Raw genomic sequence first — 13679 nt, 5'->3', positions numbered from 1 at the left:
TTTCCCAAATCCTGTAGGAAGAAGGACAATAAAGTCTTTCCCCTTGATAAAATTCACCAAACATTCTCTTTGTTCCGACTTTAAATCCTCGATCTCTGGAATCGTTGACAACACTGAATATATGACTCTTTGCTGATTGGCTGGTGCCAGAACTTGCACTTTTGGGGTTTTAGCAAACCATCTAGTGTGTTACGATTCCTGACCTAGTTGCTGGAGAGAAATGAAATTGAGTGGAGGCACTAGGTGGCACCAGCCTGACTATCAACTTTGAGGATTTGAATATAAAATATGTATTTTAAAAACATTTTAGTTATTTGCCTTTTTCAACATAATTTCATACATCTTACTATTTTATGGCTTCTGTATGAAGGCACAGCAAGTTTGTATAGCACAGTTCATAAACAAAGTAATTCAAAGTGCGTTACAGAATAAGAACGACATTAAGATCACTATACAAAGAATAAGATACACATTAAAATCATAATACAAATACATCAAAACATAAATGATCATAAAGCTAACATTAAAAGAGGACAGTGCTGAATAAAAAACCTTTCAGTTATACACAGCCAAACAAATGCAGAAAGTAGTCCAAATAAAGAAAAACAAAAAATTATTGAATGAGATGGTGTATCCAAACTTTTGACTGGTCTTGTATGTCTAAACTGACTTAACTGTGATGATGTCATAATTTCCAACCTTTTCTAATGAGTATTTGTATTGTCTAAGGACATATAATATCCCCCTCAGGTATCATGACGACCGCCACCACCTCCACGGCAACGGGCACCAGCGTCATGTCCCCAATGCACCACCAGCACCAACCACAGCAGCACCAACCGCAGCAGCAGAACATCCCCAAGAAGCCCCCAAAGCCCGTGAAGAAGAACCACGGCTGCGACATGTGCGGAAAGGCCTTCAGGGACGTGTACCACCTGAACCGGCACAAGCTCTCCCACTCCGACGAGAAGCCCTTCGAATGCCCCATCTGCCAGCAGCGCTTCAAGAGAAAAGACCGGATGACCTACCACGTGCGCTCCCACGACGGAGGGGTGCACAAGCCGTACATTTGCTCTGTCTGCGGCAAGGGCTTCTCCAGGTCAGAACAGTTCAAAAATAATAATAATGTGAGATGTGTTGTGTGTTAAAGTGGCATCTGCAGACATCAGGGGAAAAGATAAGTATTTAAATTGCTTTAGAGTCATGAATGTGAAATGGTGCAACTTTGAGACTTGTAGTTGTGTCTAGTCAGGCCTTCTTCAGAACTGCTTATTCATGGGTTAGTACTTATTTTTTCAAATGTAGTAAAGGAAGACACACCAACAGAGGTGCAAATACAAGGAGAAACTTGAAAGAGCATAGCACTGTGCACTCAGGTAGCAGATGTCCACAACATTTTTATTTCAAATCTATATTTCATTAAAAAGCTTTCATCAGATAATTTCTTTTTCATTGGTCCAGGAGTGTGGAATATTGTGTAGTTCTTGCTTAGATGTGCTATACAGTTCCGATAGAGACCTGGTTTACATTTGATAAGCGACAAATATTTTCATAACTAAACATTTAAACATAAATTAAGTGTGAAAAGGTTTCAAATGAGAGACATTTTTCTAACTATTACTGGTATTTATTCTTATTGTCTATATAATAAAATACCATTGCACAATTTTTAAAAGTTTTTTATCCCTCTTTTCTTGCACAGACCGGATCATCTCAGCTGTCATGTCAAACACGTCCACTCCTCAGAGCGGCCCTTCAAGTGCCAAGTAACGGTAAGATGAGAGATTGAAGACCTAAAATTATGCACCACTCTCTTCCATTTTAAAAAGAAGTTTAAATGTTTAACTCTGGGAAGATACATTAATTATAGGCATGTAACAATAACTGAAATATCGCGATATCGTATCGTCAAAGTTCTTGTGGACCATCACAATATATCAAATTAAATTAAGAGTTATGGTGCTGCAATGGCAAAAAAAAAGACATTGAGAACTAATACATAGACCATGATCCTTTGCTCCATTTCAGTGTAAACTACAAGAAGAAATAACCGTTCTAAGCACTTTTAAGTCTTAGTTAATGTTGGATTAAGTCTTGTTAAAAAAAGTAAAAAAGTAGAATATGAACAGTTTTAGCTGTTTTGCCTCCACAAAATATTGCAATAAATACCATACCATGAGATGTATATCGTAAAAATATCGTACGGAGAGATTTGGATATTGTTACATCTCTAATCATGAGCTTTCCCACCATATCGCAATAAATATTGTACCATGAGGTTCATACCGTGACGATATCGTATCCTGAGACTTGGATATCGTTACACCCCTAATGAATTATGAGACTTAGTTTGTGCTGTAGTACTTTGTTGTACTGTTACTGATTTGTTAGTTTCCTCTTGCTGTATTTATGAATTTGAACTGGTGTCAAGATGACGCTCTGATAAAGGATTAAAGTGTAGGCAGAATAAGATCAAGCTTCAGCCCACACCTTTTCGGTCTGTGTATGTTAAATATGACTGTGAAATAATGTCAGAATATACCTGTGACCGAAATCAATCAATCAATCTAACAATCAAGATGAGAAACCTGGTTTATACTGTAGGTCTTTATTACCCAATAATAACGAGTTTATCTGAACAATTGAATAGTTTGTTCAAAGAACCTTAAAAATAAATTCAGACTAATCTAAATAAAGAATACAAATGAGGCATAGCACTGTGACGATAAAAATCTAATCACAAGTTTATCCCTGTGTCACTATTTTGATTCATTGCTTCTGTTACCTGCAGCTTTATGCTCAAACCCACATATCCCCGCCCACTCCTCCTATTGGTCAACCTCGGTCATGCTTTGAGTGAGTGACAGCTAGATCTACCAATCAGCCAAGCAGATGTGTTCAAGCTCCTGCATACATGAATTGTGATCAAATCAATTTAAAAAAAAATCTGGCTTATTGCCCATTCAAACTCACTAAGCTTGATGACCCTTCCCCCTCGTATAAACCCAGTAAATCCCTCTAAGCCTCTCATTTTGCCCCTCAGGCCTGCACCTCTGCCTTCGCTACCAAAGACCGCCTGCGCTCACACATGATCCGACACGAGGGGAAGGTCACCTGTAACGTGTGCGGAAAGATGCTGAGCGCCGCCTACATCACCAGTCACCTCAAGACCCACGGCCAGGCAAACTTCAACAGCAACAACCAGCAGTGTAACAAAATAGGTGAGCACATGCACTATATGCAAATTACACATGTACAAACTCAAATGTACTCAGAGACCACTGAAAAAACGTTTGTTGGTGTTAGGGATGGGACAAGACTCTATCCCCACAATATGCAACAGAAAGCCTGTCTTGATTTGGACTTTTTAAACGTATCGTCTTATTTTGTTTTGAAGCGATAGCTGCACAGACGTGACTACACAGCTCTTATAGCTATGTGGTTAAAAAAAAAAAAATGTTTCAGGAGAGTTTTTAGTGAATAAAAATTGCATATATAATCAAAAGCGGCCCAAAATATCTTCAGAGTTTATTTGCCATCGCTTTCTTTATATGGAAAAAAAACAATATCAGTCATCTCTCATCACGATAACACCTTTTTCAAGTTTGATATATCACTAAAGTAAACGATAAGAGATAATATTGAAAGTAATTTATGCCACTGACAGAACAACTCAAGAGCAGATTTAAACAACAACAGAGTCATAGAAGTAATTTATTCAACTTTTTCCAACTCAAATCTCATCATATAGACAAAAAAATCTAATTAAAAATTCTCAGTAGTTCAAATCAAATAAATATGATTATTGTGACAGGCCTAGTCACATTTATACTAAAGAAATTGTGCTGTTTAGTTCACAGTTTTGGCCAAACAATTGTTTGTTACTTTATATTTCATTGGCGACTGGCTGCGGTTACACGCGCTCCGAAATCTAATGGTTTTGTGGTTTACATGTCATTTTAATAGTTTTATAATTCAAAAGTTTTTTTAAAAATTCAGATTTTGTGTGTGTACGTAACTGCTGCCATCGTAACTCTCCTTTTTTGCTTCCTACTGCTTTTCAAAAGATAGAACTTTCTCGCATTACAAAAAAAAAGGGGAAAAAAAAAAAGACAAACAACAAATTTCAACAATATTTTAACTTGCAAAACCGTGTGGCATAAAATCTTGTTCCATCCCTAGTTGGCCAGCAGAACAGCAGGCTTGTGTCTGGCACTGATCTAAAAGCCAGATACCAAAAGTACAGTGGAAAAACTTTGACTACAAGACCTTTAAAGGGCCTATATTACATTACCTCATCACAAACATACCTGAACAAGTGTTTTGTTTCATTCACACATGTTTAACACACAAACCCTGCATATTTAGGCTGAGGTTTTCTCTCAAACGGAAAACACTCACCCTCCACCTTGTGATGTCTACTCCAATGTGTTTTTAAAGCCCATACACTTTCACTAGAATCATTTAGATGATTTCAGCACTCTACTGAACAATACGTAAAAGCTCTTAATAATGCAGGATTACTCAAATGTGTGAATGAAACAAAACAACTCCAGGTTTGTTTATGATGAGGTAACAACATTCTGTTCTCATTACACTGACTGTAAACAAGTTTTATGTTTTAGTGTTGTGTAGATTCTTGAGGCTTTATCTTCATCCACACATTCTGATTTTGTCCCCTCAGTGAAAGGCTTGCCACAGAACGCCTACCCCCATAGACCCTTTAAGAAACTGTAAACAAAAACAGTCTAAATTTAAGAGTGGAGGCAGCTGGAGGCAAAAGTGAAGAGAAACATAATTTGACTTCAGTGATGGAAACCACAATTAGTCACGGACTATCACAATATATGTAAAATCAAGAGAAATATGGCAAAGAATTGAATTGAAATTTAACTGAATTGGAAAAATAGGGCTGGGTATCATTAAGAAGTTGTCAATATGATACATACCTCGATACATGGGCCACGATACGATACATGTTTTGATATAGCGATCTTACGATTCGATACAATTCAGTGCGATATATTTTGATTGAGTATGGTTCAATAAAAAAATCATGGTTGTGTTACCTTGTTAAACCACTTCTTGTGCAAAGTGAATGTGAAACACGCCCATTTTAATAATCAAAACAGTGAAAATCTCAAATGTGTTGCATAAACAAGTTTCCGTCCACTAAACAAGCAATAAAACTGTAGTGCAGTAACAATATAATTTCGTAAAATATGCCAAAAAGTACTCTTGGCGATATATCGATACAGCAGCCCACGATATTGATACTGTATCTTCACATTAAATGATACTGTATATTGATTTTTCAATATTTTTTGCACACCCCTAATGGCAAATGAAGTCCACTCTGATACTTGTGAGTGACATCAGCTAAACCTTGACAATTGTGTTTTATGTTATTTGTTGATTTAATGACATTACGGGACATTTTAGTGGGCAAATCTTTTGTCATTTCATCTACAAATAATTTCACATTTCATTATAAATTAGCAGATTTTTCCATCCTTCATAAAAGAGGAGCAGTGTTCTATATTTTTTGCTGTAATGTCATAAAAGCATCAGTTAATCGTTGTGAATATATTATGTTAGCTTCATTTTACCTCTAGCTGCCTCTTTTCCAGAATTTTGACCATTCTGACGATGTAGGATTTTAAAGGGTCTATCAGTAGTTTTAGCAGTAGCCGTAGTAGTAGGTATAGCTGTAGTAGCGGTAGTAGTATCCAGCCCCAGTTCTCCCCCTGCTCTGTGTAACCCCTGTGTCCTTATCTCTGAATAGGCCAAAGTGACTGGCAGTGGAACCACTCAGGGCCCAGAAGAGGTAAACCGTAGCGAGTAGAAACAACTCACGATCAACACAAAGTGCCCATTTTGTTTTGTTTTTTTGCCACTGCACTTCTCTACACTGTGAAGGCCAGCTGTAGGTAGCCCTTACATTCACAAGAGGATGCGTTTGCCATTTTTAAAGAGGCTAAATCTCACAAAGCAGGATCAGCAGGACCCCCGGCTCGATGCACACTGCACGAACTGAACCGAATCCTTAAAAGAATCCTTAAAAAACACAAATTTCCTCACAAGATTTGCCAGAAACACGTCTAAAATGAAGAGTGAATTAACCGATTTCACGTTGCATCAACTCTCTAATAAAAAAATAATGGATTTGATTATTTTGTGGCATCCATACGCAGATTTTCAACGCAACATTTATTCTGTCACGCATCAGCCATGTCAGTCCTATCCATGGGTTTCAAAATGATGAGAAATTACAACCGTTGTCATGGCAATTAATCATTTAAAAAGGAAATATGATGTCTTTTGATTGGGAAAACGTCCAATATTTATTCTATCACTCATCACCCATGCAAATCCTATTCACGGACTTCAGAATGATTAGAAATTACAACCGTTGTCATGGCAAAAATAAAGATGATCAATCCGTGTATCATACGTTCATTCGTTTTTCAATATAAAGCCAAGAATAAGAAAACAAAAAAACAACAGTTTTCTCCATTATTTATCTCCAAAACCAAAATGAAAAAACGGATAATGATTCGATTTTTTCAGTTTTCGATTTTGTGTTTAAATGAAGAATGGAAAAAACAGCCGTTTCCCGTTTACGTGACTTCCATGACTGCGATGCCGAACTTTTGCGCTGCATACAGACTGAACCAGGACTGAATCCGTTTTTTTCCTTTCTTCATTTAAACATAAAATCAAAAACTGAAAAAACTAATCATTATCTGTTTATTGATTTTGGTTTTGGAGATATAATAATGAAGAAAACTGTTGTTTTTTCATTTTCTTATTTTTGGTTTTATATTGAAAAACAAATGAACGAATGATACACGGATTATGATCTATCCTCAAAACCCATGAATAGCCGCAAGTGCCCTGGGGCGGACTGGGAGTAACACGGCTGCCAATCCAACACAAAGCAATGATTTTTGGCTGATTGTATGACCAGGACTCGGTGACACTGTAACTGTAGTGTGCATCTAGACACTGGTGTACATACGTGGATTTTGTAGACTGTTGTAAATTAAAGTAGTAATATTAGCAAAGTACTGATGTAGCCGAGTGAGTCTACTGATCCTGCTTTTTGAATTTACCCCTCAGGTGAGTTGACGGTAGGAGAGGTTTTAAATAACTCCTTCCAACTCCTAATTGACTACTCTCAAAAAGGTAGGTCCCTCCAACACCACCACAGCGCCACAGAGAGCCTGGACCGCTATAAACCCGCTCCATTCCACAACCGGTGAAAATTCAAAACGCGTCTTTCCCTTTTTTTTTGTTTTGTCCCGCCCGCAGATGCCAACAACGTGCACAACAACTCCGCCAGCACCACGCCCGTCACCAACTCGGCGGCCATCACCTCGTCGACTGTGAACCGAAACGCCAACAACCCGGTGACCATCGCGGCGCAGATGAACATCACCACGAACACGGTGAACATCACGGCCCCGGTGAACCTGCAGCACCCCTCCGCCGTCACCATCACCGGGCCCGTCAACCTGGCGTCGGTCAACATCCCCACGACGGCGCACATGAACCTCGCGCACCCCGTCGCCATAACGACCCCTATGCCAATGAATATAGCCGGTCCGCTCAATATAGCAATGAGGCCGATGGAGAGCATGCCATTCTTGTCCCAAGTCTTGCCCTCCTCCCCGCCCTGGTAGAGAGGGGACGGGCAGGGCAGGTTTTTGGGCGGACGCCGGGCTAAAATTGTCCTTCGAGTGGGTGTCACGGCAAAACAGAACTCAAATTATACAACGCGTGCGTGTAGAAGCGAATTAAGTCTCGATTTTTGTCGTTTTTTTAGCAATATTTTGGACGCTTTACTTTGCATTGCATTTATTCTTCACTCAAACAAATCGATACCGTAGCCTTATTTACCGACGGACTAAATAACGCGGATTAGAAGCTATGTTTCTGGGCTAGGCCGGTGAAGTGCCTTGCCCAAGGACACATCAAAAAAAGATGTGTGTAGTAATGATTGCTTCCAAGGAAAAAAAAGTTTGTAACGGCCGCATTTTGAAAACCGAAAATGCCAAGAAAAGTGTGTTCTTCCCATTTTCTTCATTGGATTAAAAATGATTTCATGAAGTACCGTATTTTCTGTACTTCTACTGTAGGGCGCTCTGGATTATAAGGCACACTGTCATTGAATGGTCTATTTTTGAACTTTTTTCACATATAAAGCACACCGGACTATAAAGCGCATTAAACTAAACATAACAGTTAGATAAGTCAGTCAAACTTTATTTAATGCGTTCACAATAACTCTCAAATTTGTTCAATTGTAACTCGTAAAAAAATACCGTCTGAGACGCTAAATTGTTAGAGTATTCACAATAACTCATAATAATTCAAACAGTTGGGCGATTACAGCGTCCAGCACGTCCACATCCCTCTCGTCATTATCCGAGTCAGTGTGGTTACTGTTCCCTGCAGTTCAGTGATGATTCTGGTCTTGGTGAAAGCTCAGACCACAGTTGATACTGATCCTTAGCCCAGGCGTCCATGATCCATTGGCAGGAAGTCTCCCTCTTCTCTCATCCACTGCTCCCACGCAGCTCGCACTTTCACTTTATAATAGAATTGAGTTTAAAATGGGCGTTATAAGCATGTCTCTTGACAGGTGCATTTTGATATTAAAAGGAATCACAATATGTTTTACTCCGCGATGCTCCTGACTATCATATATAAGGCGTCTGGATTATAAGGCGCACAGTCGTTTTTTGACGAAATTAAAGGCTTTTAAGTGCGCCCAATAGAGTGGAAAATACGGTATAAGTATTCAGTTTTGCTCAAGCGTTTACTAGTACTTTGTTTAGGCAAGTATTTCGTCATAGGAAATTATTCTGCCCACTCGAAGGACAATTTTACTTTCGCGTCTCACCCACTGGACAGTCTTTAGTCTCTTTATAGTCTCCATTTCTCATCGATTCAGACATTTGCATAGATTTTTATTACTACTACACATAGCTGAGAGAGAGCCAGATCAGTTTTCCTATTTAGCGCCCTTTCTCCTAATCTCGAATAGGTTTTTAGCTTTTGAATGACAGTGCTCTGACTTCAAAACTAGACATTGCTAACAAAATCTGATGACATGTGTTGCTGGAGTCTTAACCTGTTCCCGAAGCAGGTTTTTGTTTCTTTTTCTTTTTTTTTTTTTATATTATTTTAGTGGACTTTATCAGTATTTAATAGTTTGTATTTTGTATTAAAAAAACAAAAAAAACGACGCTTCCATTGTGGGGAAGGTGAGTGAATTAGTTATGTTCTTTTCACTCTATTTCGGTTCAATTGTGATTTTAGTTTTAGTTTCGCTTTGAACCCAATACTTCCCTTACTGTATTATTTTGTTAGAAAACAGTCAGTCATCACTACTGCTCATCCACAAATGTATTTCAATTTGTTTATAATTATGTAGTTTGTTTTTTTATTTCTCAAATGTCAATCAGGATAATGATGTATGAAAGTAGAGACATGGGCAATAGACGATAATGGACGAAAAAACGAAAACGTCACCAAAAAAAAATGTAATCATGAAGTAAGAAAGATCTTTATGAACTGGATTTCAATTTGATATGGATAATGAAATTGATACCTTGCAGTGACGTCACATTGGGGGTGTTCTACGCGTATCTCTACGGAAGAATGTCCAGCAGTTGCTATGGAGACTCGGTCCACACATGAGCAAACACTGACAAAAAAAGTTTAAAGATCAAATAAATAAAACACAGATTAAAAAAAACACTTTCAGGAGCCTGTGATCAGTCCTGTTTCAGAGTTTGATTTTTGTAAAAAAGTGGGGAAAAAAAGTTGTGACTGTAATTTTATTTGAGAGGGACGTGTTTAAAAGGACAAATCAGCTCTGTGGAACCTGTTGGAGTTCCAGATAAGTCGGTTGTTTTTGCTCACACAGAGTTAAAATAAAGCACAGATTAAAGTCTAAAGACAGAGCTGAGCCTACAGTTGGCATCACACTCCCAGGGTTATCTCAATAACATCAGCTGCAAAGTATCAATTTCTGTGGACAACTTGGGAAATTCCAAAAACGTCGCAATTTCGCATGATTACAAATTGCGTTAAAACTAGGTGCCAATTATCTGACACATTTGTTTGTCAGATTTCAGATACATTTTGTGAACTGATTTGAGATGGTTTCCGAATTAGTGTTCACTACTTTCTATTGCCTGTGTTGAAGATGTTAAAAGTGCCCAGTAGGTGGCAGTATTATCCAGAGGGAGTTGATAATATAAACTTGTATTATTTTTAAAGTCAAAAACTTGATTTACTGTAACACATCGTATCACTGTCGCGCAAACTCAGGAACAGTTACTGAGAACACCCTTTTCATTTACATTTTACGATTTAATTTACAGAGAAAAACACTATAAAATCTTCTCGCCAAATCCTGTAATGAGAAGTTTATTATTTTAATTTTATTTTATGATGATTTTTACGTTATTTTTGCCGTCCATTCAAGTTGACTCAAGCTGCTTTTCCTAACTAAACTGTACAAAAATCCGTACAACTTCAGTGCCGTTTAAGGAAAAAATAATGAAAAATGAAGACGTTGTACCTGATTTTTACATGAAACCGTAAATCTTAACGACTAACAGCTAGCATGTTAACACACACTTCCTGATTCTTGGCTGACGAAACACTTTATAATGATATGCAGATGTGTAGATATCAAGATCTGCTCAAATAAAAGAAAAAAAAAAATCAGGTACAGGGCCTTTTAAAAGTTTAAAATCGTAGAATTTACTTTACACGCTTACTTTTCTACGTCACATTTTAAGTAAATGTCAAAAATAAACAAAGAATCTATAGCTGTGTTCATCAGATTTCTATTTTTGTACTCGCATGGTCCAAAACGGCCGTCTTTCTCGTACCCTCTTGGAATCGCGTTGAAGTTGTATGGAGCAGCCTGCGACAAAAATACTAAAATACAAAAATTCGCACCCACGTCCCAAGCTCGCGTTATATATACTGTCGAAATCGAAGCACTTGCAGCTAGAATAACCATGTGCACACTACACGAGAGCGGTACTTTAAGGGCATTTGAGTCGGCAATGTCGGTTTGTTAACGTTTTTCTTTCGGAACATTTCAGTCAAAATTTCGTGCCTCTTGCTGACGTCGAATGCATGCCGGCAGCGTCCTGTAGGGGGAGTCGTAGCTCTGTAACGAAATGGCATTAACCTGATTTTAATATGGAGTGATGCATGTGAATGATGAAAGTAGAATGCTATAGTGATTTAAAGCAAAACACTAAAAAATAGGTCAAATGAGTGATGTCAAGTCCACAGACGGCGAATGAAGTGGATCAGAGGATCAGAGGAGGAGCGCTGTGTGACTTTTTGGTTCGGGAGAGTCCGTCAAATGCTTGTTTCTATGGATACATCGTTGCTCTGCCTGGAATATTCCAGTGTGACATTAAACAGGTCTGCTTCTTTACGTTTATTCGATTACAGGTGGTTTTACAGCTCAAATATACCCGAAAAACAGCATTCTGACTGTGAGCGGGGTCGCCTCTCCACAGATCTGACCTGTAGCTTTGTCTGCTTTGGTCTCCATGGAGATAGAAAGGTTTAAAGCCGTACTGCGAAACATTCCAGACGACGCAATAACATCACAACGAAAATCATTTGATGGACCCTCCACCAGAAAAGTTACACAATGCGCGTTTAAGGTTTCACACACTTAAATTTAGGTATTTTTTTCAGAAATTGGTGCACTGTGTAGCTTTCTGGTGGATCATTCTTTGCCTGGAATGTTCCGCAGTATAGCTTTAATCTTGCCTATCATGCATTTGTTCAGTTGGGTGTTTTCTAGCCTTGGAAAACATGTATTCTTGCTATTCTGTGGGTTCGCCTCTCCACAGATCTGACCTTTTTAAACTTGTCCCGGTTGTGTCACCTGCTTGTTTCTATGGATACGTCATTGCTCTGCTTGAATGTTCCACAGTATGACATTAAACAGGTCTGCTTTTTTACGTTTATTCAATTACAGGTAGTTTTAAAGCTCAAAAATAACTCCAAAAACAGCATTCTGACTGTGAGTGGGGTTGCCACTCCACAGATCTGACCTGTAACTTGATCTGGTTTGGTTTCCATGGAGATAGAAAGGTTTAATGCCATACTGTGAAACATTCCAGACGACGCAATAACATCTCCATGGAGAAAAACATTTGACAGACCCTCCACCAGAAAAGCTACACAAGGCAACTTTAAGCTTTTACACACTTTAATTTTGGAGTTTTTCATTGGTTAGAAATTCTTATGCACCGTGTAGTTTTCTGGTGGGTCATGCTTTGCCTGGAATGCTCCGCAGTGTAGCTTTAATCTTGCTTATCACGCATTTATTCAATCAAACAAGCCTCGGTAAACATGCATTCTTGCTGTTTTGTGGGTTCGCCTCTCCACAGATCTGACCTTTTTAAACTTGTCTTGGTTGTGTCACCTGCTTGACTCAATGCAGATAGATGGATAAGTTTAATGCCGTACTGTGGAACATTTCAGGCAAAGCGATAATGTCCCAAGGTGTCAAGCAGCTGGCAGATCCTTCAGAAAATTAATGTAATGCATCTTTAAAGGTGCATTGTGTCACATTTCTGGTAGAGATATTGTTGCTTTTTTGTCTGGAACGTTCCACAGTATGGGATTAAACCTTTCTGTTGTCATGGAGACCAAACTAGAACACATTACAGGTCAGATCTGTGGAGAGGCGAACCCACGCGAGAGCAAGAAATGAGTCAGAATGCCTGTTTTTTTGTTTTGTTTTGTTTTTGTATGTATTTTTGAGCTCTAAAACCACCTGTAATTGAAAAACGTAATGTAGAGGTGTTTAATGTCATACTGTGGAACATTCCAGGCAGAGCAATGACATCTCCATAGAAACAAGCAGGTAAAGGACATGGCTAACCTGGTAGCTCCAAATAGAAAGTGAAAATGGGGGCACTTCAGGCTCCATTCACGTTGGACTGACAACCGAAAAGTTACACAGAGAACTTTTTTAAACTAGAAAATCCCAAGTATTTTTTGTTGATAATCTAAACCCCTGCATCCTTTGCTCCACTCGTTTTGCGTCTTTGGCCCTTCCCAGTTTTAACAGCGTGCCTGAAAGAAAACCAATGCTTCCTGTTGTGCGTGTGAGGTTTGGAAAGAGCCTTCATCACAGACTCGTATTTTTAAAAACGTTATCATTGTTTATCCGCCTTTGAATGAATGAATTTTTATTTTTGTATCTTTTGACGGTGACATCCATTTTTCTTTTCTATGATTTCCAAGTCTAATGTGAAAAAACCTGCATTTATTTGGCCAAATAATTAGACTTTTATTTTCTGTGAAGTTTTTACCATAGATTTTGGCAGAAAACGTGAAGGCAGTTGAATGTAATATCTTTGTACAAACTGTTAGAGGATGTTAGCTATGACACAGGAGAAATAAGTAACCTTTTATACATCTTTTTGTATTAGAACATTATCGATGGTAATTTTTGTATATACGAAGGTTAGGCTTTCTGATTAGCAGAAAGGTTAAACATTCCTACATTTTTTTTAAATGTATGTCCATTGAAAATAATTATGTAAACATATGCGCAATGTTTTATGTGCCTTTTATTTGGGTTTGTCTAAATAAAAGAAAACAATAAAACATGA

The 13679-nt window shown here is 38.2% G+C and overlaps 1 protein-coding gene across 7 annotated transcripts in view; it reads left to right on the top strand.

Annotated features, from left to right (window-relative positions):
• The window catches only part of LOC110162867 (vascular endothelial zinc finger 1-like), a 19202-nt gene extending 5523 nt beyond the window's left edge, over positions 1 to 13679 (top strand). The window contains exons 3-8 of one of the 7 annotated variants that reach the window (XM_055166830.1): positions 751 to 1099; positions 1703 to 1772; positions 3044 to 3221; positions 5786 to 5827; positions 7123 to 7188; positions 7315 to 13679. In XM_055166830.1, coding sequence (XP_055022805.1) covers positions 751 to 1099; positions 1703 to 1772; positions 3044 to 3221; positions 5786 to 5827; positions 7123 to 7188; positions 7315 to 7685 — 1076 coding nt within the window. In that variant the 3' untranslated portion in view covers positions 7686 to 13679. Of the gene's footprint in view, positions 1 to 729; positions 1100 to 1702; positions 1773 to 3043; positions 3222 to 5785; positions 5828 to 7122; positions 7189 to 7314 lie in introns of all 7 variants that reach the window. The other 6 variants (XM_055166829.1, XM_055166833.1, XM_020927777.2 and 3 more) reach the window with 6 other exon arrangements.

The sequence above is a fragment of the Boleophthalmus pectinirostris genome, unplaced genomic scaffold (assembly GCF_026225935.1).
Source record: "Boleophthalmus pectinirostris isolate CB_2022bp ecotype Guang Dong unplaced genomic scaffold, ASM2622593v1 HiC_scaffold_9, whole genome shotgun sequence".
Classification (NCBI taxonomy): domain Eukaryota; kingdom Metazoa; phylum Chordata; class Actinopteri; order Gobiiformes; family Gobiidae; genus Boleophthalmus; species Boleophthalmus pectinirostris.
This window is presented reverse-complemented; position numbering and strand designations above follow the sequence as displayed.